The sequence below is a fragment of the Miniopterus schreibersii genome, assembly GCF_964146895.1.
Source record: "Miniopterus schreibersii genome assembly, chromosome: 1".
In the NCBI taxonomy this organism is placed as follows: Eukaryota; Metazoa; Chordata; class Mammalia; order Chiroptera; family Miniopteridae; genus Miniopterus; species Miniopterus schreibersii.
In genome coordinates this window covers 150467581-150494441 of record NC_138101.1, presented here as the reverse complement: position 1 = coordinate 150494441, position 26861 = coordinate 150467581, and the positions used below count along the sequence as shown (strand labels likewise).

The 26861-nt window shown below is 36.2% G+C and overlaps 1 protein-coding gene across 2 annotated transcripts in view; it reads left to right on the top strand.

Annotated features, from left to right (window-relative positions):
- Positions 1-26861, top strand: part of SPPL2A (signal peptide peptidase like 2A) — a 48229-nt gene that overhangs the window by 14169 nt on the left and 7199 nt on the right. The window contains exons 3-15 of one of the 2 annotated variants that reach the window (XM_081155156.1): positions 314-496; positions 934-1023; positions 1470-1603; positions 4967-5118; positions 7759-7855; positions 8305-8406; positions 9521-9602; positions 10363-10437; positions 13524-13580; positions 13775-13828; positions 14259-14361; positions 19409-19489; positions 20837-20997. In XM_081155156.1, the coding sequence (XP_081011282.1) occupies positions 314-496; positions 934-1023; positions 1470-1603; positions 4967-5118; positions 7759-7855; positions 8305-8406; positions 9521-9602; positions 10363-10437; positions 13524-13580; positions 13775-13828; positions 14259-14361; positions 19409-19489; positions 20837-20997 (1371 nt within the window). The remainder of the gene's footprint in view (positions 1-313; positions 497-933; positions 1024-1469; positions 1604-4966; positions 5119-7758; positions 7856-8304; positions 8407-9520; positions 9603-10362; positions 10438-13523; positions 13581-13774; positions 13829-14258; positions 14362-19408; positions 19490-20836; positions 20998-26861) is intronic. The other variant, XM_081155157.1, reaches the window with a different exon arrangement.

The following is a 26861-nucleotide window of genomic DNA, read 5'->3' as shown; positions in this document are numbered from 1 at the left end:
TTTATTTGTAAACAAAAATATTGAAAGGTGAAAGTGAGTGATTATTATGTTTTAGTGTATGAACTAGTTGTAATATGTGATTAATAAATAATAATTATTTTATTGCTTTAGCTTAAGTATTTTTCTCTTTGGGAAAAACAAGTTAGGGGATTTTAAAATACCTCAAAGCCTGATCATCATAAAATATTTTAAATTTAAAAGTAATTAAATTTAATTTAAAAGTATTTAATTTTATTAAATCAGTAAATACCTTGTCACTAAATGCACTTAGGGTGAAATATGGTATCACATTAAAGACATTTCTTCTTTTCAGACTTCCATTAGTTTGAGGAATTTGACTTCCACATCACTGTGCAAGCTTTCTGATATTCCTCCTGACGGGATAAAGAATGAAGCAGTCGTGGTACAGTGGGGAACCTGCAGTTTTCTTGAAAAGGCCAGAATTGCACAAACAGGAGGTGCTGAAGCATTGTTGGTTGCCAATAACAGTGTCCTAGTAAGTTATAAAACTATAGTAGTTATAAAACTATAGTAACTTCTTTTGAGCTCATGACTCTAAATTTCACAGATTGAACTATCTTCTTTGTGTGTGGTTTAGGGGCTGAGTTTTTAATCTGATGGTAGGATTCTTTTTAAATAAACATTCTGGTTATGATAGGCATTTCATTGGAAAGTTTTGTGGTTTCTTTTCTATTCCTAAAGTAGACACGACTTTGTTAGGAACAAGTATATATATATGTGTGTGCGTGTTACATGTGTATGATATGCCTGTATCTATTAGTTTGAGAGCTCTTGCTATGATATTAAGAACACATGAAACTTTGTTTTATAACTTTATAAAGATCTAATATTATATTTAATGGAATAATTTTGATTTTATTCTGGAAATATATTAGTAGTTTATATGTTTTCATAATATATTTTTTCTTCTAGTTTGCTCCCTCAGGGAACAAATCTGAATTTCATGATGTGAAAATACTGATTGCATTTATATACAACAAAGACTTTAAAGACATGAAGCAGGTAAATTAGTAATTACATATTAGACAAAGTTCATAAATAGTACAACTCTTGAATTTTAACCACTGATATTTAACTTAAATTATTATACATGCTCCACTAGCTGACACGAAGCTGTAAAGGCCAACCAAGTCTTTACTTGGAAAGTATTCACCTCCCATTTAGCACAGGGTGTTTCAGAGCCCTGACTGTAGAAAGGTTATTTACTTGTTTTGACTTCTTTAAAAACTTTTGATTGTGTGGAACACTCCACTTTCAAGATTTAATAAACCAAAGTATAGCCTCCTAATTTTGACAAGAGGATATATCACGTTGTTAAAACTAGTTCTTGTATTCTTGACTGTCTGATGCTGAGTCCATTCCAGAGTGAAACTGGAATATTGCTGCCATGTGCTGTAGTGGAAAGAAAACCAATTCTGGTGTTTTAACTCTCATTTTTTGCCTTTCAGACTCTTGGAGATAACATTACTGTGCAAATGTATTCTCCATCATGGCCTAACTTTGACTATACTATGGTGGTTATTTTTGCAATTTCTGTGTTCACTGTGGCATTAGGAGGATACTGGAGTGGACTAATTGAATTGTAAGTTTAATTAAACTGCAGTGTCTTTTTGTGATAAATAGTCAAAAATTATTATTTGAAATCATTTAAATCATGTAACAACATTTAAAATTTTTCCTGACCTCAGAGTATAATGCAGATAAGATCAGATTGCTGTCTGTCCTCATATGGGTCATTTAACTTTTCACTGAGGAAGGAGTCATAGGTACCTCTAACACTTCTGCTGGCAGGGAAACACTGGCATTCCATCAAAGACTTTTAAATTAAGATGTTCAATTATCTCTCCCAGTAAAGATGGAGATACCTAGTATCCTAACATGCCTATTTATTTCAATTGGAAGAAAATAACGGTGGGGAGTTTTTCAACTCCTTCTGAACTGAGTCATTACAGTGTGACCTCATCATTCTGTTCAATGCTTTAGGAATTCTGAGGATATTAAACATGTCCACATTTTAATTTACAAGTAGAAATTTCAAATATACATAAAATTTGGATATTCCTATTTAATAATAACCTAAACCCAGTCTTCTTACAGTTATATACCTTTGGCTCTAGATTAAAGCAGGTGATATGGTAGAGAAAGATCAGTTCATATTCATAATTCTGAATAAAAAAGGTGCTCAGAGCATATTATTTCATTCATAAAGGGCATATATTCACCTTGTGAATTGATCTCTAGATTTTGGTTAAAGGGCTTATTTGCAACTAAATGAAGCTAATAAGCTTATTTGTAATTTCTTAAAATACTAAAATTTGATTGATTTACATCAAGAGGTTTAGCAAGTGTAGATTCCTGGAGTACTAAACTTTAAATATTTTACATATTTGGAAAACAGGTTTTAACATATATCGGTCACGTTTTCATGTAAGCATTGTTTTTTCTTCATTAATATTAATCTTCATAAAGCATAGTATTTAAGGAGGCCTCTAATTATTTTTAGATTATTTGTTGAAACTTATCATTTCCCAGAAGCTACCAATTCATTAAAAACCTTTTCCCATTTAATATAGATTTACCCTATACTTCCATTACTATGTAGATTGTTTCTTTAGAGTAGTGCTTCTCAAATTGTAATGTGTGTAAAAACTGTTTTGAGATTTCACTAAAATATACGTTCAGATTTTGGAGGTTTGGGGTGAGGCTCCCAAGTGATTTTGCTGGCCATGGACCACACTTTGAGTTAGCAAGGCAAGCTTCATATGCATGTCAGGGCAGGCTCCTCCTCAAGAAAACTGGAGATGGGAGAGGAGTGCATATAAGCTTTTTTATTGATAAATCATCATGATAGGCAGAAACAAAGAGTTTGTTGTCTTCAACAGCCAGGTTGGGAAAGGAGATGTTTACCTATAAGATTATGGATTTTAAAATTCAGGTGGCTGAGTCTAAGAGTAAGATAAAGATGGAAGTAAGTGTATGTGTGTTTGGGGTGGGAGTGGGGATAACAATATAAAGAGAGAGAATATGAATCAGTGATAAACAGGAAAAATTTCCATGAAAAGTAGAATTATAAAGAACTTAAGAATTATCATTTAGTGAAAGAGAATAAGGCTTAGGGAAGGGAAATTTTGCCAAAACAGGACCTTGTAACCCAGAATCCCCCTGCCAAATGCAGGGTGCACCTTATGCAAAAGGGAAAGATGCCTTGGTTCCATATAAAGACTTTTTAGTAGAAATTTAAAGTCTTACTATAACGAGACCTCTGATCCTTAAGCTTCATAAACTCAAGATGGCATGGAAGAAAGCTTAGCTTCTGCCCATTGCATGTGGCTCTTGAGAAATTTAAGAGTATGATTTTTTTATAAAGATGAGTTGTAGTATTTTAATGTGATATAAACCTAGTATATGTTTTCCCTTCAAGAAATTGCCTCGTGCTGTCTATTACACTGAATACAAATATATAAATCTTTCATTATTATGGCTTACATGTGTACTCTGATAAAAAAAAATGTCTTTAAATGTGTCTTTTTGTAATGATAGATACCATAGGTTGGCACGTTTTCCTTCTTGGGTATCGCTTTTATTGAAACTTATGTTAATAACCATGTAACTCTACAGTTTCAAGGAGGTGCTTGTGTGTCTTTCCCCAGACTCTCCCTTCTGTTATCCCAGGTAGCCTTCCTAATGTCACAGATGCTTAATGTGCTGGCCATCCCAGTCAGCCAGGTTCTAATAAGAAAATGGCATGTTGCTAAATAAGCAGTTTGGCAAATGTGTAATTTGATAGAAGTAAACTTTTTCTTAACCTAAAGTTTGTATTGAGCCGATACCTGATGAGAAGGGTCAGGGAGTGCACCCAGGGAACAGAGTTTAGCAGACCAGAATTGACGGGATTGGAGCTGGAAAAGTGTGCAGTGTCTTCCATATAACTGGGAGGAGACACTAGGTGACAGAACAGAGACTGCTCAACAAGGGACAATTGTGGCTCTTTCCTTTTCAACTTCACTATTTCCCTTTTATTAACTGTGTGACATAGCAAGGATTGTTGGAAGAATTAGAAACTATATTTTGCTGTCTTAAATCAAGGTAGCACAAAGCTATGTCTTGAACTTCCTGTGAGTCCATAATCCACTGATGAGCATATAGTAAATACTGAGTTGATGGATAGAAGAATTTAGTGTTTCCATTTAAAAGAAGCAAATTTTAGTCCGGCCAGTGTGGCTCAGCATGGCTCAGCGTTTGAGCATCGACCTGTGATCCAGGAAATTGAGGTTCAATTCCCAGTTAGGGCACGTGGCCAGGTTGTGGGCTTAGGGGAATGTGCAAGAGGCAGTTGATCAATGACTCTCTTATCATTGATGTTTCTTTCTATCTGTCTCTCTCCCTCTCCCTTCCTCTCTCTGAAATCAATAAAGATATATATTTTAAAAGTAATCTAGCCTGGCCGGGCGTGGCACATGCCCGGGTTGTGGGTTCCATCAATGACTCTCTCATCACTGATGTTTCACCTCTCTCTCTCCCTCTCCCTTATATTTTAAAAAAAATTAAAAAAATAAAAATCTAATCTTAGAAGTACTTTACTGTGTGTAAATTGATAATATTAAGTGTGTAAGAATTGGTTTATTCTGTCATCATAGTTTCCAAATTAGATAATATAAATATCCACAAACATTAACTTGTTTATATAATATATGTCATCTATTTCAGTAATTTTGCCTCCAGAAAAAAAATGCTATTCCTAAAGTTAAAGGTTAAAAACAGTATCTCTGGAGGGTAGAATAATTGAGAGTTTTTCATTTGTGGATTAAGTATTTCTTTTTGGTGTTTGGGGTTTTTTTTAAGTGTATTACTTTATAGTCAATAACATGTTTAAGTTGTGTTGAAGATTTTAAAAATGCTTGTACTTGGAAGAGATTTGCTGAAGTTCCTGTGTATGTTTACTCAGGGAAAGCATGAAGGCAATGGCAAACACTGAAGACAGAGAAATTAGGAGAAAGAAGGACGAATATTTAACTTTCAGTCCTCTAACAGTTGTAATATTTGTGGCCATCTGCTGTGTTATGATGGTCTTACTGTATTTCTTCTACAAATGGTTGGGTAAGAAGTCATGTTTTATATTTGTTATTTTTGGCATGCAGTCTTTTCACTTACTTGGCCAGATTTATCTTTTCCTTTAAGGCATTCTACCTGGAAAACTCAAGTGAATAATTAAAAAGTGATACTATCTTTTTAAATGGTTAGAAGTATCAGGTCCCTGCTACTCTGGGATAAAAAAAAAAATTCAGATAAGAACACCTCTTCATGGATGACTTGAAAAATTGCTATGGTCTCTACATTTCCCTCCCTGAAGATAAAGCATGAAATCCTAATATCTAAAGAGCAGGCTAAGGACTTCTTGGTGGCTATATTTAGTTACATGAAATAGAAGGCTATTAAAACTACTGATTCATTGCCTTTGCTTATCCCTGCCCCCAAAGTGTAGTTTATTCTTTCGTCAGTTTGCAAATCAGGATGTATTACTTGAAATTTGTTTTACTTGTATAAACAGGATCATACTACCTCTAACGACACACAGGTACTTGCCTGTGATCTAGAGAGTAACTGATACTTTTTCCTTTAAGTAGGCAGGGCTAGGAGCATAATGGCTTGTCACCTCCTGGACAGTCTTCTTAATTGTCTGATAGGATGGAAATTTGCCATTCCTGGCCAGTGTACAGCACAAAGACGAGGTGGTGAGACCAGGGACAAGGGAAGTGTGCCTTATGAGAACTAGCAAAAACCCTTTGTAAAAACCACCAAAGGCTATAAAGCTTATTTGGAGAACATTAGAATAATTTTCTAGACTAGAAAACTGAGGCCTAAGGTTAGTTTCAGCTTATTCAGTTTCTCCTGTCCTGTGGCAGCAATTCAAAAATTATGACCTATGCCCTGGCCACTGTGGCTCATTTGGTTGGGCATCATCCCATGCCCGAAAGGTTGCCGGTTCAATTCCCAGTCAGGGGGAAAAAAAAAGATCTATGACATATATTTCCAATTAGAAAGTAATCATTCTTTGACTATTACTCATATTTCAATCTGTTGTTGGAGAGTGTGTTCTAGGGTATTCTTTGTATTGCATTGTCATCGAGTGGCTAATTTTTCTATTTTAATAGCATTCAGTTATTTGTATCTGAACCTCAGTCAATATATTAGTGGTCTTTAATAGAAAAAGAGAGGGTCCTGTACTCTGTCCTAAAGCATGTTTTAAGTTTTGGTGAGATATTTCCTTACACTGAATGATATTTTAGAAGTTGACCCTGTTTATAAATGTAATTTTTGATATAGGAGAAAAATCATTAAACATCAAGGTTATCCCAGGACATGAGATTCAATTATAACTCTAAGAATATCTTATATGATATTGTAAGATTTAATTCACCTCCAAATGATTTCTTATGGCTAAATATGCTGCCTTTTCTTAATATATTAAATAATGGGACTATACTAAATTGCTAGGATTCCCCTTACCATTTTATGATTGTCGTGCTTGAGGACATAACTAAACACAGTTATAACCAAATTCTTTTCCATGCCTAATCATTTTCTTGACTGTAGTGTGACACTGAATGAGACACCTAAAATCTCTTAGGGCCCCAAGAGCCTGATTTCCACCAGTGTTGTAAAACTTGGGTGGGAGACCTGTGGTGGATGACTTACCAAACTTAACATGGCAGTCTTTGACTCTCTATCTTACTAGTCCTATTACCATATATAACCAATAAATAAAATAACAACAAGTAGTTATATAAAGCTTATATGTACCAGATACTGTCCTAAGGATTTTATATATATTAACTTATCTGAAACCTCACAATAACCCTGACAGGTATTATTACATTGCACTTTTTAAAGATGAGACTCAGAGGACTAAAAAAGTAACTTATCCAAGATCACCAGTTAGAGAGTGGGTATCCCCAATTCACTGTCTCTGGGTTACTTTCTCTATCTCACCTGCAGCACAGGTACAGTTTTCTGCAGCTTAGTGGAATTTGAAATATTCGGGTAAAATTTGTATTTCCATTGTGAAATTTTGATAAAGTTCAGAAAACAAATTATTTTTATTTTATTTTAGAATACAATAATCCCCCCCTTTTAACAACAGAGATAAAATGTCCTTAATTTTAAAAAATTCTCAATTACGTATAGTTATTATAGAAAAACGCCTGTCAATTTTAACTGTTTTATGATAGTATTATGTGATAACAGAGGTTCGTCTGAAGGGATTTGGTTTTACCTCTGGTCAAGTTATAGATAAATTCTACCTTAGGAAAATATAGATGGCATGGCTAATGTCTAAGGTGTCAGTTCTCATCCCTAAGCTGCATTTTAAAAGTGTTTATAATGGTTTATTCTTCCATTCTTATATTAAAATTAAATATTCATAAATGTCTTCAACTCACTTCATAGAAATCTTGAATATACGTTAAATCATTGAATGATAATAAATGTAGAGCCAGCTTCAGTCCCTTGAGCAATCCTACCAATGTATAATGGAACTAAAACAACACAAAATACTCTTAAAACTCAAGATCTAAATATTTTCAATTTAGTAACCAGTTCAAATTATAATATGGTCAGTGCATTAAAAGTATCACTATCCAGTGAGAAAGCTAAAGAATTAGTATTGCTGTGTAAATATTTTCTTGTTACATTTTTTTCTGTTCTCATATAATTTAGTTTCTTGTGTTTTCTTTCTAGTTTATGTTATGATAGCAATTTTCTGCATAGCATCAGCAATGAGTCTATACAACTGTCTTGCCGCACTAATACATAAGATACCATATGGACAATGCACGTATGTATCTCTTACAAAGAATCCTGTAATGTTGGTTTTTGTAATTTAAAACAATACAAGAAAAAGTAGGAATCTTATTTTAAACCTGTGCAGTTCAGTATACATGTGGCTATTTAAATTTAAATTAATTAAAATTAAGTTAAATTAAAAATTTACTTCGTTTCATTAGCTGCATTTCAAGTGCTAAATAGCCACATGGAGCTAGTGGCTACTGTATTGAACAACACAATATCGAACATTTCCATCATCACAGAAGGTTCTGTTGACCTGATAAACATTTTATTATTTTATTTTATTATGTTTTACTTAAAATCAAGACTTTTACATTGGTATTTCAATAGCTTTCTTATGACTGTGGTTAACACTTGTCATTTCTCACATTAAGTGAACATTTTATTTCATCTGCAGGATAAACTAATCTGTTTACATCTGTTTTGGGTTTTTTTTAGGATTGCTTGTCGTGGCAAAAGCATTGAAGTGAGACTTATTTTTCTCTCTGGACTGTGCATAGCAATAGCTGCTGTTTGGGCTGTGTTTAGAAATGAAGATAGGTATAAATACTTCGTTTATTTGATTTAGATTATGGATGGATTATTTTATGTCTTGCCCTGGTAATTATTCATCGTGATTCTTATGGAAGTTTTTTGCTTTTATCCCAGAACACTATAGCTTGAAAAAGTTACTTGTTAAATAAGCAGATCTTGTGTTAATGGATAGGAGGTCATGTAGAGAAGGAAATATGAATCATGATTTAAACATCTAAGCTAAAATAGACTTAATTATGTATATGCTTAATTATGGTATAGCCATAATTAAGTACTTAATTAAGTACGTTAAAATGTCCTTAATATGGTATAGCCGCACAATGGAGTACAATGTGGCTATAAAGAATGAAGATCTCTGAATTGATTTGCAGTGATTTCCAGAATATATATATATACACACATGTGTGTGTATACACACACACACACACACACACATATTTTTTTCCAGAATATATCTACATTTTTAATATATTTTTAAGTGAAAAAAGCAAAGTGCAAAAGAGTGTAAGTATGCTAGAGTAGGCTACCTCTCAGTTAATAAAGAAGGAGATATAAGAAAATATATAGCTATTCGTCCATTTGCAGGATGAATAACCAGAAAAAAATATATATTTGTTTGTTTAATGGTTTATTAATAAAATTATTAAAGTCCAAAGGATTTAATGACCTAAAATTTGGGAGCAAAGTTCGTACACTTTTAGGCAGCTTCAGGTCTGATAAATCAATTGGTAATTATGCATGTTAGTTTCTGATAGAGTATGTTGTATAGCTTGTTCCTTTAAGTTCTAGCTATCTGGGTGTATATTAACAGCAATATCCTTTGTTATAAGTTATCTTCCTCTAGAAAGAGACATGTATAAATTCAAAGATTAAAGATAAATATGCATTTATGTGTGATACATGTTCTTCTGAGGTAGCCTTTCAACTCATTATTCTACGAGGACAGTAAATTACTAAATATGGAGAGTAGGAGAGGTGGTTTTTTATTGTTACAATTGCTGCTTAATTATTGAATAATCACGTCATTGCAATTGAACAGTTTTTACTGTAGTGATTTGTTCTTTTGAAAAGTTCCATCTGAAAATAGATAAAACAATAGAGTAACTTCTTTTGATTTTAGGTGGGCTTGGATTTTACAGGATATCTTGGGGATTGCTTTCTGTCTGAATTTAATTAAAACACTGAAGTTACCCAACTTCAAGGTAAGGTATACTACTCTGCTAGCTAAAATAATTTTTTCTTTTAATGTTGTTTTTTTAATTATTGATTTGAGAGAGAGAGGAAGGGAGAGAGAAATATCAATGTGAGAGAAATGTTGATCACTTACCTCCCGTACACGCCACCACTGGGCGTCAAACCCACAACCTAGGTATGTGCCCTGACCAGGAATTGAACCCTCAGTCTTTTGGTGCCTGGGACAACGCTCCAACCAACTCAGCTCCCCAGCCAGGGCGATAATATTTTCTTTTTAAAACAACTTTATTGAGGTATAATTTACATACATTAAATGCACCCATTTTAAGTGTGAAGTTTATTGAAATTTTACAAATATATAACTTTGTAACCACCATCTCAATAAAGTTAAACGTTTCTCATGTCTTCCAAAGCTATATCTTGCCCTTTTGCAATCAATACTAAACCCCAGCCCCAAATAACCACTGATGTCCTAGCTAAAATATTGTCAATCATTTAGATGATATGCCTAATTCATAAAATTCTTACAGGACTAAATATCATGGAAGAACATTTCTTTGATTCAGTGATTCTTTTTTAACAAAGCATGGGAAAAAGAACATAAAATTTTTAATGGGATTTGTAGAATAAAACTACAAATTGTACTAACGATTAATGCTTTAAAAAATAGTGTACAAATGTATGTTCACATGTTTATTTGTAACTTGAAAAATAATCTCTTAATTTAGATAAGGGAAGTTTGACCTTTAAATTTGTTTCTTTCAACAGTCATGTGTGATACTTCTAGGCCTTCTCCTCCTCTATGACGTGTTTTTTGTTTTCATAACACCATTCATCACGAAGGTAATGATATTTTGAAATCCATGAGAAACATGGTAAAAGATGAGAATCTTAAACCTGCTCTTAGATTATTGGTTTTGCAGATGTTTATTCCTAAGTGAGTTCTAATTCTCAAGAAAATTGTCATTGAAATTGGCCTTTTAATAGAGGATATTTTCAAGCCTTTAAGCCATTCTGCTAAATAAAAAATGTCTCTTGACTGATGTGAACATGAGAATGTCTGTCAGTTTGCTTTCTACCCTTTTAAAAGTAACTTTTCTTATTATTGTGAAACAGTGAATGTTTGCTGTAGATAATACAGATAGCAAAAATAATGAAAATATGTCATTGCTACCTCCATTTCTATGGCCTTCATCTGAGAGTAAGAAAGAGCACCGTACTGGAAATCTGAAGACCAAAGTGTAGCTCTGTAGCCGTGTAACCCTGGGCAAGCCAGTTAGCTCTTTGTGTTTCAGTTTCCTAGTCCATCATGTGAAGGAGTATTACTACCATTTCATCCTCTCTCTTCCATCAGTAAAATTCTTTTGGTTGCAACTAACAGAACCCCAAAAAAGGTCCCATGTACCCAGGACGTGTGTAGAGACCAGGATGGGGCTGGCTGCAGGGGAAACTATTCCCAGGGCCACATCTGCTCCCTTTCCACTTCTGTCAACTTGTTCATTGTCTCAGACTGGCTTTTTCTATGAAGTTAGAACCATAGCAGCTGACAGGTCCTAGGTCATCTGTTTGGAGCTCTGCCACTAGGCCCTCAATAAAATGAAGGTGCTGTTCTCAGAATAGGGGACAGGGGTTGGGTGGTAGTCTTTCATTATTTGCCCAATTTTTCTACTTTGTCCCTATTTCTGTCTCACGAATATATCAATTATTGCTTCATTCTCCTACTTTCCCCATTTTATTTTGATCTTGGTTTTTAACTTTCTGTCATCTCTTTATCCTTTGTCACTCTCACATATTTAATATTTGATACTAAAATCACTACTTTTTTCCCCATTAATTCTTTATCCGTTCTTTAACCCCTGCCACCTGTGATATCACTTAAGACTCTGCACTTCCCGTACTTGCCGTAATGGCATAAGACAAGCATGTGCCCCATTGGGGAGCTAAAACTGCCCCAAGTCACAGCTACCCAAATTGCTTTACTAGCACCTTCCTGTGCCTTCATGATGAGCCATTTGACTCACTGACTTCATTTGTAATAATACCCTACAAAAGCATAGAACTAGTATTACAGATTATTATAAAAGTTGTTAACTTATTAAAGCATTTTTTAAAATTCTATCTAAAGTTGTCCTAGTTTCTATCAGTGTATTTGGTTCAATAAAATGTTTCTGTAAGTAACTCCATCAGAGATCTCATAATGAAAGTAAGGCCATTGTCATAGGTCAACATGTTGATTGTCATAGCATATGAAACGTATTTTACAATGGCTATAGCTATAAACTATAACTAAATTCTTGTTTTAAAATAATTTTTCCATTCTGTTTTAACACTGGTATCACTTTTTAAATATCAAACGTGTCTGCCAGCAAACTATTTCCTATCCCTGCATGTAAAAAGTTTTAGAATTTTCAAGGTATAGGGTAGTAATAAAGATGTCTTTGAGCCCCCTTCCTTCCTTCCGTGCTTAGGGAGTTGTTCATCTCCTTTTTTCCATCTTAGCTCCCACCAACTAGGAATGTGACTTCTAGCAGTCTGACCAGGTGGAAAAGATCTAAGTGCTCTTTGCTGTGTTCACTGTTACAGATTTACTTTAACACCATCTTCTCAGTCTGGTTTGTTTTTATTGAGGCTATAGACTTTTAGTAGGTAACTCAAAATGAAAATCAGATATGTAATTTCCGATTTTTGTGGTTCTCACTGAAAATTTCAGGGATTAAATATTGGACATTCTAAACATGTTCTTCACCCTGGTATTAGTAAATTTTGATGAGTTGGCAGGGCCAGTGGCTATGAGTACAGGTGATAGGAGCCCAGCTTCCTTTTTATTTCATCCGCTGTGGTTTTCAGTATAGTATTTTGCAAATAGTAGTTACTCAGGTTTGTTTGAATATATGAGAATGTCAATGATGGTCTTCAGTTAAATGTTTTAAATAAAAGAAAACAAACCAAACTCTTTATCTGAAAATGGAATCACATGATGGGAGTTGGCTGTAAGGAACTGTATTCAATATTAGCTTATTTTTCTAAATTCTTATAACTTAACCCTTTGGAAACCTGAAGCTTCACATGAGGAAAAGATTTCTGTGGGTAGGGATTTGGTCCTTCATTCTGCTTAGCAATGGTATCAGTGAAGTCCTCTTAAAAACACTCCAGTGACTTCTATGCACCCCACCCACATGCAAAATAGTATAGTTAGTAAATCCAATTTTCCTGAAATTCGGCATTTACTTATCTTCCCACTACCCATTTTGGTGATACATCTGTGATAACATGAAGCTTGCTATCTCAAAACATTTCCCCTCTCCACAACACATTTGGCTGTTAGGAAAAGAACTTTTTAGTGAACTCCTCACACAGCCCACATAAAAAGGCCTGAGCCAGACACAAGGGAGGAAATTCAGCTAAGGTTAATGTTTTGATTGGGATGTAAAAGTAGGCAAGGCTGACATTGGACTGGAGTTAGGTTAAAGAAGCTTCTCAAGTTCTTTAGGGCTGGATCTATTCAAGTTTGGCTTCATTGTTTTGTTATTGTGGTGAGTAGCCAGAGGTCAAATGTATATTTACTCAAATAAAGTTACCAATATTTATTACAAATCTAAATATGTGTAAAAAATTAGTATTTCTTGTATCCCTATTATTGTTATTGCTAAATCACTGAGGACACATAGTATATGACATACTATAACTAAAAGCGCACAAATTTATAGTCCATTAGAAAGTGGAGCAGTGTGCTAGGTGGATTTTGTTTTAGATGACTCCAGTTTTTTCTGTCTACAGAGTCTGTTTTAGGAAAAAAGAAGTCTATGGCACATTTCTAAAATCAGTTTGTAGTAGGCCATGAGCTACGGGGCCAAATAATTCTTGAATACTGGCAGATTGTTCTCTTTAAATGATGGGACAATTTCTTTCATCTTCCTTCTCAATTTTAGAACGGCGAGAGTATCATGGTTGAACTTGCAGCTGGACCTTTTGGCAATAATGAAAAGGTAGCGATGGCAATTAAACAGAAATGGCTGCCAGTGTGTGTATGTGTGTCCAGTTAATAATTTGCCTTCCTGTGTGATTAATTGGTCATGTAGTGCATGTTAAGGTATTGTAAAACTTTATTTCTCACAAAATATAGCCCTTTTCTTAGTTATTCTAAATTATTAAATACCTATTGACTTGGGTTTCATCCTAGAATGATGGAAACTTGGTGGAAGCCACTGCTCAGCCCTCAGCTCCCCATGAGAAAGTAAGGATTGTGTTTCAGATATGTTCATTGGACTTTAAATTATACCCTCTGAGACAAGACTCTTCTTTGGGGAAAAAAAAAAAATCCAGATTGCCAAAAAAAAGAAAAAAAAATCTGTTTCAAGGCCTGAGTCCTAGTTTTGCTAAAAAGGGAATAAAGGTTATATGTGGGGATACCGGAATTAATACTGTTAACCCTATGTGTGTTTTGTTTTTCCAAAACTATGTATCTATTTCTTTCAAGCTTCCTATACATTCAGAGCATATATGTGTCTAGTTTATGTTCTCTGATTTCAAGTTCTTCTAAATGTCAATTTTAAAATGTTACAATAGTTATTCTAATATTAATCCTTCCCTTTCTAAAAGATAGGGTAAAGATTCCTAAGTGGTTTCTTGGTGACTTTATTTTTTTATTTTTTTTATAATTACAGTTACCAGTAGTCATCAAAGTACCAAAACTGGCCTATTTCTCAGTAATGAGTGTGTGCCTCATGCCAGTTTCCATATTGGGCTTTGGAGACATTATTGTACCAGGTAAGCAATTATTTGTAACAATTTCAGTAAAAATGTACTGATTGTTTAAATTTGTCAAATGTATGGTATCTGTTCAAAGTGACCTACTCTGTAGTAAGTATTTTTTGGCTATTGCTAGAGCTAGGGTCAGTGACAAAGAAAGAAAAAAGTGTTTTGAGTGGTAGAAGACAAAGCCCAATTGGCAACAGCCAAAATTATATCTTCCATGGCTCAAAAAGTGTCCTAGAGGAAGCAACTAGGATCAGTTTCACCTTTTTCCCTAAGGAACTATATCTAATATATATCAAACCCTTTTTAAAAGTTGAATTTAATAATAGCAAGTGCATTACAGTTCCTGTTACTTCTATTTTAAAATAATAGTTATGTTTTAGGAAGAGTGATTTAGAGGGGAAACAGTAAACACTGCTCTATAGGGCCCTGTAATACAAACAAATACAGCATGTGGTGATGTTGATGAGCTCTCCTAGCCTGTCTTCTCTGACAGTTTTTGCAGCTCTGCATTATTTTCCTCCCTGGGATACCTGTAGAATAAACTTCATCTTAGCCTATTAATAATATAGTTTAGAAGTAACTAATATTTCTCAATCAGCTGACACTTTGTCCTTCCTTACTTTTCTTACCATCTCCTTGGGTGCTAACTGCCTGTGGATGGGTAAGGTACTGGTTCTTTGGGGAAAAAACCTTTCATTTGCATAGTAAAGCCAGGTAGAGAGAAAATTTAACAGTGTTGCCTGTGGAAAGTCTAATATAGCAATGATCTTAGTTCAGTGAGTCTTCATTCACATAACTGATAAAGTAGGGGGAGCATTCTATTGAGTAACCTTAAGATTTCTTAAATACCTTTAAACTTACCCCTGATTTTACCAGCTGCACAACAAGTGCTATAATCTTAATATAGCACTAAGCATTGAATTTGGGGGCAGAAACATAAATATAACATTCTTGAAGTATCAAAGGTGTCAAACAAGTATTTCTCCAAAGAGCAAAGTTTTTGACAATACATGACTTAATTCTAAAACCTAAATTCTGATTTGGGGAGATGGAGTACATTTTTTAAACATGTGGAAATGTGATTAAACATTTAATGTAATAAAAGTAAGAAGGAACTATCAAGGAACTTATTTGATTAATTATGTAAGGACCAAAACTACCAATGAAAATAGTAAATTAATTAATTCAAAAGAACCAATTAAAATAGTAAAATTATTTTATGATGCTTAGATAGTCAGATGTCATTCTTACTGTTTCATAACAATGTTTAATTAGTCAATACAACCTGAAACAGCTTCTTTGGAGAGGGTCAACAAATTTCTTAAAAATAAATAGGTAGTGCCCTAGCCAGTTTGGCTCAGTGGTTAGAGTGTCAGCTCTTGGACTGAAGGGTCTTCTTGGGTTCGATTCCAGCCAAGTGCACGTACCTCAGTTGCAGGCTTGATCCCCGGGCCTGGTTAGGGTGCCTGCGGGAGGCAACCAATTAATGCGTCTCTCTCACTTCGATGTTCCTCTCTCTCTCTGTCTTTCCCTTCCACTCTCTGAAAAGCAATGGGAAAAATATCCTCGGGTGAGGATTAAAATAAATAAATAAATAGATAAATAGGTAGTTCAATGGTTAGAGTGTTGGTCCACACCCCAAAGGGTCTCGGGTACAGATCCCTGTCAAGGGCGTGTACCTGGGTTGCAGGTTCAATCCCCAGCCCAGTCAAAGCACATGCAGAAAGCAGTCAATCGGTGTGCCTCTCTCACATCAATGTTTGTTATCTCTTTCTCTGTCCATCCTCTCTGTCTCTCTCCCCGGCCTTCCTCTCTCCTTTCCTCTCCCTTCCTCCCTCCCTTCCACTCTCTCTAAAAGTCAATGGAAAAAATATCCTCAGGTGAGGATTAACAAAATAATAAATAGGTAATACAGTGGTTTATTTTTGCAAATTTGCATGTTTACAAATGAGAGCTTATATTTAATTTTTATATGAACTCTTTGTATTAAAACTCCAAATCATTTTATTCTCTTAGGAAAGGATACTTTTTTGGGGAGGGGTTAATCCTCACCTGAGGATATTTTTTCCATTGCTTTTTAGACGGAGAGAGGGAGGGAGGGAGGAAGGAAGGAAGAGAGAGACGCATCAATTGTTAGCCTCCTGAACATTCCCCAACTGGAGCAGGGATTGAACCTGAGACCCTTCGGTACTTGGGCCTATGCTCTAACCACTGAGCCACACCGGCCAGGGCTAGGAAGGGAAACTTATCACAATTTGAAATTGCCATCCTCGATGCTCTTCTTTTTTTTTTTAATTTATCTTTATTGTTGAAAGTATTACAGATATCCCCCTTTTTTCCTCCAATTGATCCCCTCCACCTCGCATCTGCCCTCCCCGCCAGGTCTTCACCACACTATTGTCTGTGTCCATGGGTTATGCATATATGCATGTAAGTTCTTTGATTTATCTCTCCTCACACACTCCCCCACCCCTGCCTTCCCACTGAGATTCATCAGTCTCTTCCATGCTTCTATGTCTCTGGATTTATTTTGTTCCTCAGTCTATTTTGTTTATTAGATTCCACATATGAGTGAGATCATGGAAAACTGAATCAGGAAGAATCAGAAAACCTGAATAAGCTAATAACAACCAATGAAATCGAAGCAGCAATAAAAAAACTCCCAGCAAACAAAAGCCCTGGTCCAGACAGCTTCACAGGGGAGCTTACTAATTCTTTAGGTTATAGGGTGAGAGAGTTTACTAAAATTTTTTCTTGCTTTTTGAGGTACATCTGTAATACTATGAACTTCCTTCTCAGGGTTGCTTTCACTGAGTCCCGTAGATTTTGGGTGGTTATGTGTTCATTTTCATTTGTTTCCAGGAAGTTTTTAATTTCTTTTTTGATCTTATTGGTAACCCATTCATTGTTTAATAACGTGCTATTTAGCCTCCATGTGTTTGAATGTTTTTGAGTGTTTTTACTGTAGTTGATTTCTAATTTCATGCCCTTGTAATCTGAGATGCTTGATATGATTTCAGTCTTCTTGAACTTGTAGACACTTGTTTTGTTTCCTATCGTGTTCTGTCTTTGAGCATGACGCATGTGCACTTGAGAGGAATGTATATTCTGCAGCTTTGGGGTGAAACGTTCTGTAGATATCAATTAAATCCATCTCATCTAGTGTGCCATTTAGTCACTGTTTCTGTGTTGACTTTTTGTCTGAAAGATCTACCCAGTGAAATCAGTGGGTGTTAAAGTCCATGGCTATGACTATATTGCTGTTGATCTCTCCCTTAAAGCCCCTAAAGTTATTATTGATAGGTCCTTATTTATTGCCATATTAATTCTTTATGCCTATGTTTCTCTCTCTATTTATTCTTATTATTACAGCAGTCCCTTTAACATTTCCTGCAATGCTGGTTTGGTGGTGATAAACTCCTTTAGCCTTTTTACATCTATTTTGAATGATAGCCTTGCTGGATAGAGTGGTCTTGATTTCAGATCCTTGTTTTACATTACCCTGAGTACTCCATTCCATTCCTTTCTGGCCTATAGAGTTTCTGATGAGAAGTCAGCTGACAACCTTATGGGAGCTCCTTTGTAGGTAACAGATTGCTTTCTTCTTGCTGCCTTTAATATTCTCTCTTTGTCTTGAATTCTTGGCATTTTAATTATGATGTGTCTGGGCGTGGGCCTCTTTGGATTCTTCTTGCTTGGGACTCTCTGTGCCTCCTCAACTTGTGTGACTTTTTCCTTCACCAGGTTAGGGAAGTTTTCTGCCATTATTTCTTCAAACATTTACTTTTGACCTCTTCTGGCACTCCTATGATGTGAATATTGCTACATTTCATGTTATCCTACAGCTCCCTTAGTCTGTTCTCCTGTTTTTAAATTGTTTTTTCTTTTTGGATCTCTGGTTTGAGTGATTTTTTTCCTACTCTGTCTTCTGATTTGCTGATCTGATCCTCAGCTTCCTCTAATCTGCTGTTTATTCCCCCCAGTGTTTCCTTTATTTCTGCTATGTCACTCTTCATTTCTGACTGGTCATTTTTTGTATTTTCCATATCTCTTTTCATGCTGTTGAGCATCCTTACAATCAGTATTCTGAACTCTATATCTGATAGATTGCTTATCTCCATTTCATTTAGCTCTTTTTCTGGAGACTTCTCTTGTTCTTTCATTGGGGCTTGTTTTTTTGTCTCCCCATTTTCGCTGCCTGTTTGGGTTTGTTTCTGTGTATTAGGTAGGCCTGCTAGGACTCTCAATCTTTTTGGAAGGTCTCTGGTGCAGGCCAATGTCAGACGCTGTTTGTGACTGGCCTTGAGTACTCTGTTTGGAGCTATCCACCCACAGCTTGAGGCCCCCTCTCCTAGGGCTGGGTGCTGTTGAACTGGACCAAGATGCATACCAAAGTCTGCTTTTCCAAGGCCTGGGTCCAGAAGCAGATCAGGCAACGACTCAAAGCACTGTGAGGTCTGCCTCTGCCATGCAGACTGATTAATCTGCTTCTCTTAATGAGCCTCAGGCTGTAGGAACTCCTCAGGGTGTGGCATCTGGTTATCAGTCTCTTAATGAGCCTCAGGCTGTAGAAACTCCTTAGGGGTAGGGTGAGGGGTTTTCCAGCAAGGTGGGGCAATTGCTTCCCCTCAGGCAAAAACTGCTTGGAAGGTAAATATCTGCCTATGAAAGATGTCCTCTGCAGTAAGGGGGAATGGCTCGGCACAGGAATCCAGAGGGGTGCCCTCTGAGCTCTGTCTCCAGAGCCCACTACCCTAGATTCCCCTCACACAGCTCCAGTCCACTCCAGTCCACTCCAGTCCAGGTGAGGGCGCCTGCAGAAGGCAACCAATTAATGCGTCTCTCTCACTTTGATGTTTCTCTCTCTCTCTCTCTCTCTCTCTCTCTCTCTGTCTTTCCTTTCCACTGTTTCTGAAAAGCAATAGGAAAAATACCCACAAGTCAGGATTTAAAATAAATAATAAATACAATACAGTACAGTACAGTAGAATGTGTGCTGTTGCCATAGTTGCTGTTGTGGTTTTAAGAAAATAACGTGGAGTGTTTTTTTTTTAAGGCCTGTTGATTGCGTACTGTAGAAGATTTGATGAGCAGACTGGTTCTTCTTCTTCTATATACTATGTCTCCTCCACAATTGGTAAATTTTTTGTTTTTTGTTATATTGAATTGTATTATTCGTAGGAAAAGGTAGAGGTCTAAAAATAAGGAACTCTGAATTCTAATTCTTTATCAGTAGCTAATAAGATAATGTTTTTTTCCATCAAAAAGGAATAATTAGACTTCACTACCTACATCACAAGGTTCTTGAGTTTTAACAAGGAAATTGTATGTGAAAGAAAAACATTAGGTTCTACATATAAAATGCTTATTAGAGCACCTGGCACACAAGTAGTCAATAAATTATGTAAGACTAGATATTTAAAAAACTATGTGTTTATATAAATGAATTCATGGCACAATAACATCTCACCTAGGGCAGCGGAGGTAGTTGTCACTTATCCCTCTGTTTCTATTATTGAGAACAGACAAGAACAGGAAGGAAGCCAAAAAATACTGCTTCTGAACATGTCAGATAGATATCTCAAGGTTTATACACCAGAGTTCTTTTAGGTAAATGGCCTATACCAGAGCTATTTAGGTACTGTTCTAGTTTTCAATTCCACAGTTGAATTAAATCTAGTAAATTAAAACTACAGGTCAGCAATAAAGAAGGGCCTTGCTAGAAATAGGTACCCTGACAACTAGAAAGAATAGCTAAGTGAATGAAGAGATGAAACAAAGAAAAAAGAAGAGCAATCTGAGGCTATTAAGTATGTACTCTCTAAGGTTATTAACATATTAAGAGTCTAGCGCCAGTTAGTGAGGTACTATAAAAGAATACTCATCGAAAAGGCGAATAATAAGGACTGTCTGTCAGGTCTGCTGTGTCACTTTGGACAGCTCACTTACCTTCCCTGGTCCTCCATTGCTTCATCTGTAAAATGAGCAGGTAGACTCAGTTGTCTGTAAAGGCCCTTTCAGTTCCAGTAGTCTCAGATCCTATGTTCATAATGAGACCCTGAGTCATTAAGAAAGTGAAATATTTGGTATTCTCTTGTTGAACAAGTCCAGGAAGTAGAAATATTAGGAAGATTTTTTTCAAAGCAACCATTAGTACCTACAGGTCCAAATTTTAGTTAATCTAAAATGTGGGACAACTCAAAATCCTTAATGGTGACAGATACATGAGACTTTCTTGAGTTATTATCTTTGTTTATGGTTGATGATTAGGGTAATTATATGAAATGCTAATGAGTTTCCAAATTTTTCAAAAGCTTTGTAGAATGTCTTTCCTAATTACTGTCTAGGAAAATACGAAATTATGAAACGAAGTCATAAGGTAAAATCGTCCCCAATATTTGAAAACCAGTACTTCAACGAGGGAGTTAAAAATCCACCTTTGGAAGCATTCAGAAATGACTGATATTTGGTATTCTTTTTGCAGCCTATGCTGTTGGCATGATACTTACGTTTGTTGTTCTGGTGCTGATGAAAAAGGGGCAACCTGCTCTCCTGTATTTAGTACCTTGCACACTTATTACTGCCTCAATTGTGGCTTGGAGACGTAAAGAAATGAAAAAGTTCTGGAAAGGTAGCAGCTATCAGGTATGTGCTTCTATTTCAGCTACCATGTTATCTCATGAAATAATTCACTGACTAACTTTGGCTGGAACTACCTATATATATCAAAGCTTTTAAGTGCCAAAAATTTATCTTGGATCTCTCAGGAAGTCCTTTAAGTTTTTTCCACTACTGCCCCCTTCCTGTCCACCTGCTGCATCATCAATTCTCATCACCGCTGCAATGTGATGCCAAAATCCTGGTGACTCAGGATCAAACTGTCAGGAAGGAGTGTGCGGGCATCAGGGAAAAGCAAAACACATTTCAACATGAGTTTTCAAAATCCACACAGAAGTGGACTTCATGGAATATAAAACTCTATGTTTACTGAATTTTGAGACTGACATTAGCTATTTATAGTGAGGGTCCTAAGGTTTGCAGATAAAAAGTATATCCTTACCCTGGCCGGTGTGGCTCAGTTGGAGCGTCGTCCCATATACTGAAAGGTTGTGGGTTCGATCTCCAGTTGGGGCACATACGGAAGGCAACCAGTTGATGTTTCTCTCACATCAATGTTTATCTCTCTCCCCCTCTCTCTTTCTCTCTCTTCCTGTCTCTAAGATCATAAAAAAACTTATCCTCAGGTGAGGATTTAAAAAAAAGTATACCCTCTTCAGCATCTAAATGGGTCTAAATAAACTAAATAAGGCACTCTTTTCAAATTTAAGTGGATCAAGATCAACTTTCTGTAAAATTTCAGAACGCAAAAAATCTTACTACCAGATTCTAATAATGTTTGAGTTGTTTCATCATTGAAGTTAAATTCCTTTCTTCTTTTTCTGAATGTTCTTGGTATTCCAGTAAAGTCTGTTTGCTTTGAAATTAAAGAGGGTTGGGAAACCCTGGCCATTGAGGCCAGGGTCATGGCATTGACCCTTCATGAGGCAGTTAACTCTGCTTTGCCCTGTTACAACAAACTGCCCTCCTCCATCTGCCCTCATGCATGAGTGTCAGTGGTCACATGAACAAAACAGAGATACTTTGGGTGGATGACACAAGTCTGTTAGTAGATAAACAGTTCAAAGTTCATATCCATCTTGTGGTTGGTTTGTGGTATCATCTTTATTTAACAAGAGGTGATTAACACAAAGTTAGACTACTATAATTGGGAAAAGCACTGGTCTGGAATTCTTTTGGGTAAATCTTGTAATTTCTATGAGATTTGGATAAAATAACAGTACCTGCCTTGCCTACATCACAATGACATTGTCTCAACATGTATTTGTACACATAGAATTAGTTTATATATCACAAGGTCCATGACTAAACTGGTAAGATAGCTTGCAACTTTTCCATTAAGAGGATACCCACATAGAGGTTTTTTTTTATTTACTTATTTTTTAAATCCTCAACTGAGGCTATTTTTTCATTGCTTTTCAGAGAGAGTGGAAGGGATGGGGGGGGAGAGAAATAGCAATGTGAGAGGGACACATTGATTGGTTGCCTCCGGCATTGGAGCCAGGGATCAAGCTTGCAACTGAGTTATGTGCCCTCAGCTGGAATCGAACCCGGAACCCTTTAGCCCATGGGCTGACACTCTAACCACTGAGCCAAACTAGCTAGGGCTGGAGTTTTTATTTTGATTTTTCCAGATTAAAAAAAATAAAGTATGTCCTACAACACATACTCTACTACTATACTAGCCTTTGAAAGCCACATCCCAAAAAGTGGCTCTTCGTCATTTTAAAAAATAATTTTATATTTTTTAACTTAGCAAATATTCATTGAACAGTGCTATGCCCCAGGAAGTATTTTAGGAGCTGGTGATAAAATATGAACAAGTTAGAAACAGGCCTAGTCTCATGGCCTTTTGGAAGTTAAAGTATAGTGGCGGTTGCCGATGGAGTCACTAAGAATACAGTGTGATAAATGTACTAGCGATGGTAGGTGCCGTGAAAGCTAGCGGGGGACACCCAGTGCTTATGGTTTCATGACAGAGTCAAAGGTGATTGGGGGAAGGCTTTTTAAAGACTGTTAAATTGATGTTGAGACTTGAACTGAGCCATGTGTTCCACGTTGAGGGAACCATGTCTTCAGAAGCTAGAGTGAAGAGAGCATGGCACATTCTAGGAACCAAGTGAGGTTTAGGATGACAGTGATGTTGAGTAAGTGTGGGGCCACTGTAGGAAATGGAAACTGGAGAAGGAAACAGGGTAAGGAGCTATAGGGTCTTGTAAGCCATGGCAGAGAGTTTGGATTCTATGCTAAGAACTTTGGGGACCATCTGAGGGTTTTAAAAAATTTACAAAATGGATCGAAGGAGGGAGCAGAACTTGACGCAGCTATTGCAGTGACGAGCAGTGGTGGCCAGAATTCGGAAGGTAGTGCGATTGAGAGAGGTGAACAAAGTCGAGAGAAATTAAGAGACATAATTAATGAGATGTGGTAATAGATTCCGTGGAGGGGAGAAGAAGGAAGTGGAGTCCAAGGTTTCTGGCTTGGGTTACTGAGTGGGCGGATGGTGATCCCGTTCACTGAGAGAAAGCAGGGCAGCAAGTTTGCGGAGGAAGATAATAAATTCAGTGTTAGACAAGTTCAATGTTGAATATGGATTCCATTTTAAACATTTCGAAGTACCTATAGGACCACCAGGCAGAGGGAAATACTAGGCAGTTGAATAAATGTCCCCTGATGTGCAGGAGACAGACCAAGCTAGAGACAGAAATTTGGGAGTGTCATCAGCATACTCGGTGAGTGAGTGAGAACATACAGGGGGAAGAAAAGACTCAGGAAAAATTGTGGGCAAGTGGTTTCTACTATTAGGGCACCTGTCTGATTAACTGATTATGACATAAGGACAAGGAAGATGAGCGACATGGGGAATTTTGTTTAGGGTTAGCCTTAAATCTTAGGTTAGAATTTAAATTTGGCGCTGTTAGTGAGAGCACGTGTGATATCTTACAGAATTAAATATATTTCTTTTTATTTTCATCACCAGCATTTCATTTTTATTTATAAAAATTTCCTTTCCCACCCGACCAGGCGTGGCTTATCAGTTGAGCATTGACCTATGATCCAGGAGATCGAGTTTCGAGTCCCAGTCAGGGCACATGCCCAGATTGTGGGCTCCATCCCCAGTGGGGGGCATGCAGGAGGCAGCTGATCAACGACTCTCTCATCATTGATTTTTCTATCTGTCTCTGTCTCTCCCTTTCTCTCTCTCTGAAATCAATAAAAATATATTTTTTTAAAAATTTCTTTCCCTTTAATACAGGTGGAGCAAAAATAGGTTCACAGTTGTTAGTATGTAAAAAACAGTTCATTCTTGTATTAGTACTTATTAATTATTGTATTACTTTCCATGTTAACAACTGTAAACCTGCTTTTGTCCCATTCTATACATATTTTGAAGTATTTTATTATAAAAATACATGCTTATTACAGAAAATTTTGAAAATGTAGGAAAAGACAAGAAAATTAAGTCCACCAATAACCCTACTACTTAGAGATAGCCACTCTTAAGATGTGAGTTCCCTTTTATGCCTTCCTGGATAAGTGGATAGGTGAGTGGATGATACCACAGTCTAGTTCTCTGTCTTGTTTCTCTACTGCATGTTAATTATTTCATTTTAAATTCCTTGTAAAAATCATTTTAATGGCTATGTAGTATTCTTTCATGTGCATGTACCAGACATTATTTTACCATTTCTTTTGGCCCAGTCACTTCTCTTCAGTAGATTGTCCAGAAAATAAAAATCTGGGCAAAATTGATGTGAAAAGATGTTCATTAGAGTATTTCTGGTCATCTTTGTTCTATTAGAATGACTTATAGGTTAATGTTTTTGGCAGTTAATCAACTAACACTTTTACATGGACCCTAACCCTGCTTTTTCTTTGATTATTTTTCATTTTGTGTTTTAATTACGAAGTAATGCATGTTTGCATTTTTTAATTCCACTTTATTTATTTTTAAATGTTTTTGTTCTTTTTTATTGATTTTAGAGAGAGGAAGGGAGAGGGGGAGAGAGAGAGAGAGAAACATCAAACATCGATGGGTTGCCTGCTGTATGCGTGCATCCCGACCAGGGACTGAACCGGCAACCTGGGCATGTGCCCTGACCAGGAATCGAACCGGCGACCTCTTGGTACACAGGACGACGCTTAACCAACTGAGCACACCGGCCAGGGCGATGTTTGCATTTTTTAAACAAGCAATACAATGGTGTCTAAAGTAAACACAGAAGGCGCTTTTCTAACTCTTCTATCCCCACACCCACCCTCAAGGGGCAGTTACTTTGAACAGTTTATGTGGAGCTTCAGATCTTTTTATGCCAACTCATACTATAAATAGTTGAATGTTTAGAGACGTTGTATATGTAGATGTAATAACATTGCGTCTCTTTGGAAATAATCTACAGGTTATTTTTTCTCAGGTTTATTTTAGCACCTTCCCTCCTTTCTCTCTCTATGATGTTTATTGAGGAGAAAGGGGATGGTAGGTAAGGAAGGAATTCAACTAAGGGATACATTTATATTCCCTTTGAACAAATGCTCTGCCCTCTTCCATGCGAGTTTCATTCTTAAAAGTTCCGATTCTGCTTCACAGCAGCTACCAATAAAGGGAAAGATCATTGCAGCTGGACACAAAGCAGTAGGAAACAGCCCGTAAGGGCAGACTCCAGGGTTTTGACAACACAATGTAGTAGCTAAATAAGACAGTTAATTGTAGGAAAATCCTTTGAAAAGGTGTCTGAAAAGATAGGACAACTTTGGTTATACACTTCTCATTTTTATAGTGTATAATTTTATTTGATAAAGACATTCAGAATATAAAATAACACATGGTAATAAAAAGTGTGGAGTCTACTGCCAGACTGACTACTTTGTAACTCTGATTTTGTTTATTAGCCATGTGACCTTAGACAAGTTAGCTACTTAATGTCTCAGTTTCCTCCAATATAAAATGGGATAATAATCATCCTATTGAAGAGGATTATTGTAATATATGCAAAATGTTTAGAATGGTGCCTGGCACAGCATAAGCATGATAAATGTATTTGCTATTATTTTTTGTAAGAATTGGTGTGGGGTTTTTTGTTTATTTATTTTGGTTTATTTGTTGATTTGGCTGTTATTTTTCAGTTCATTTACTAGATTTACATTTTCCTGCTTTGAGTATTAAAACTTTGGGTCTTTGTTAAATCTGGTTCCTTTAACTTATTTGTAAAAGGGCTTGATAGCCATCACAGCCTCAGAGAAAAAAAATCTGTTAAATGTTGCCATTTTCCTACTTTGCACTAAATTTTTAAATACAAAGAATGGATATTTGCTGAAATTTTAATCTAGCTAGTTGCAGAATATAAACTGCGAAGAGTGTATTTTTCTAGAAAATTAGCATTTTTTTAAACTTATAGAATGTAATACCCTCACAAAATTATTCCCTGGTTAAGGTTTTTGAAAAAAGAAAATCTCTCATAGCTTTTGAGAGATGTTAACCTTTAACATTAAAATTAATTTAGCTTGAATGTTGTCATTTGTGGTATAGTATAGGCTATATATAGACAGTATATTATAGGCTTTGGCATCAGTTCTGGCAAATTACTCAGTCTCTTAAAACTGTGTCTCCTTGTCCATAAAATGAAGTTGGACCTACAGGCAGGTAGGAGAATGTGTAATCCATGGTGGTGAGTTAGCCCAAGATTTGGTGAGGCAGCTGGGTGTTGAAATCAGATAAGATTAGGCAGACGCCAGGAAAGTAGAACAGGGAACCTCAACAAGCCTGGTGAAACTGGGAGGAGACTAGGTACAGCCCTGTGTGGAACAGGCCTGAGGGCCAGCCCTGAAGACCGCCCTCAGGCAGTTACTGGCTCATGTCTTAGGCTAACAGCGTAATGATATTCCTTTCTTTC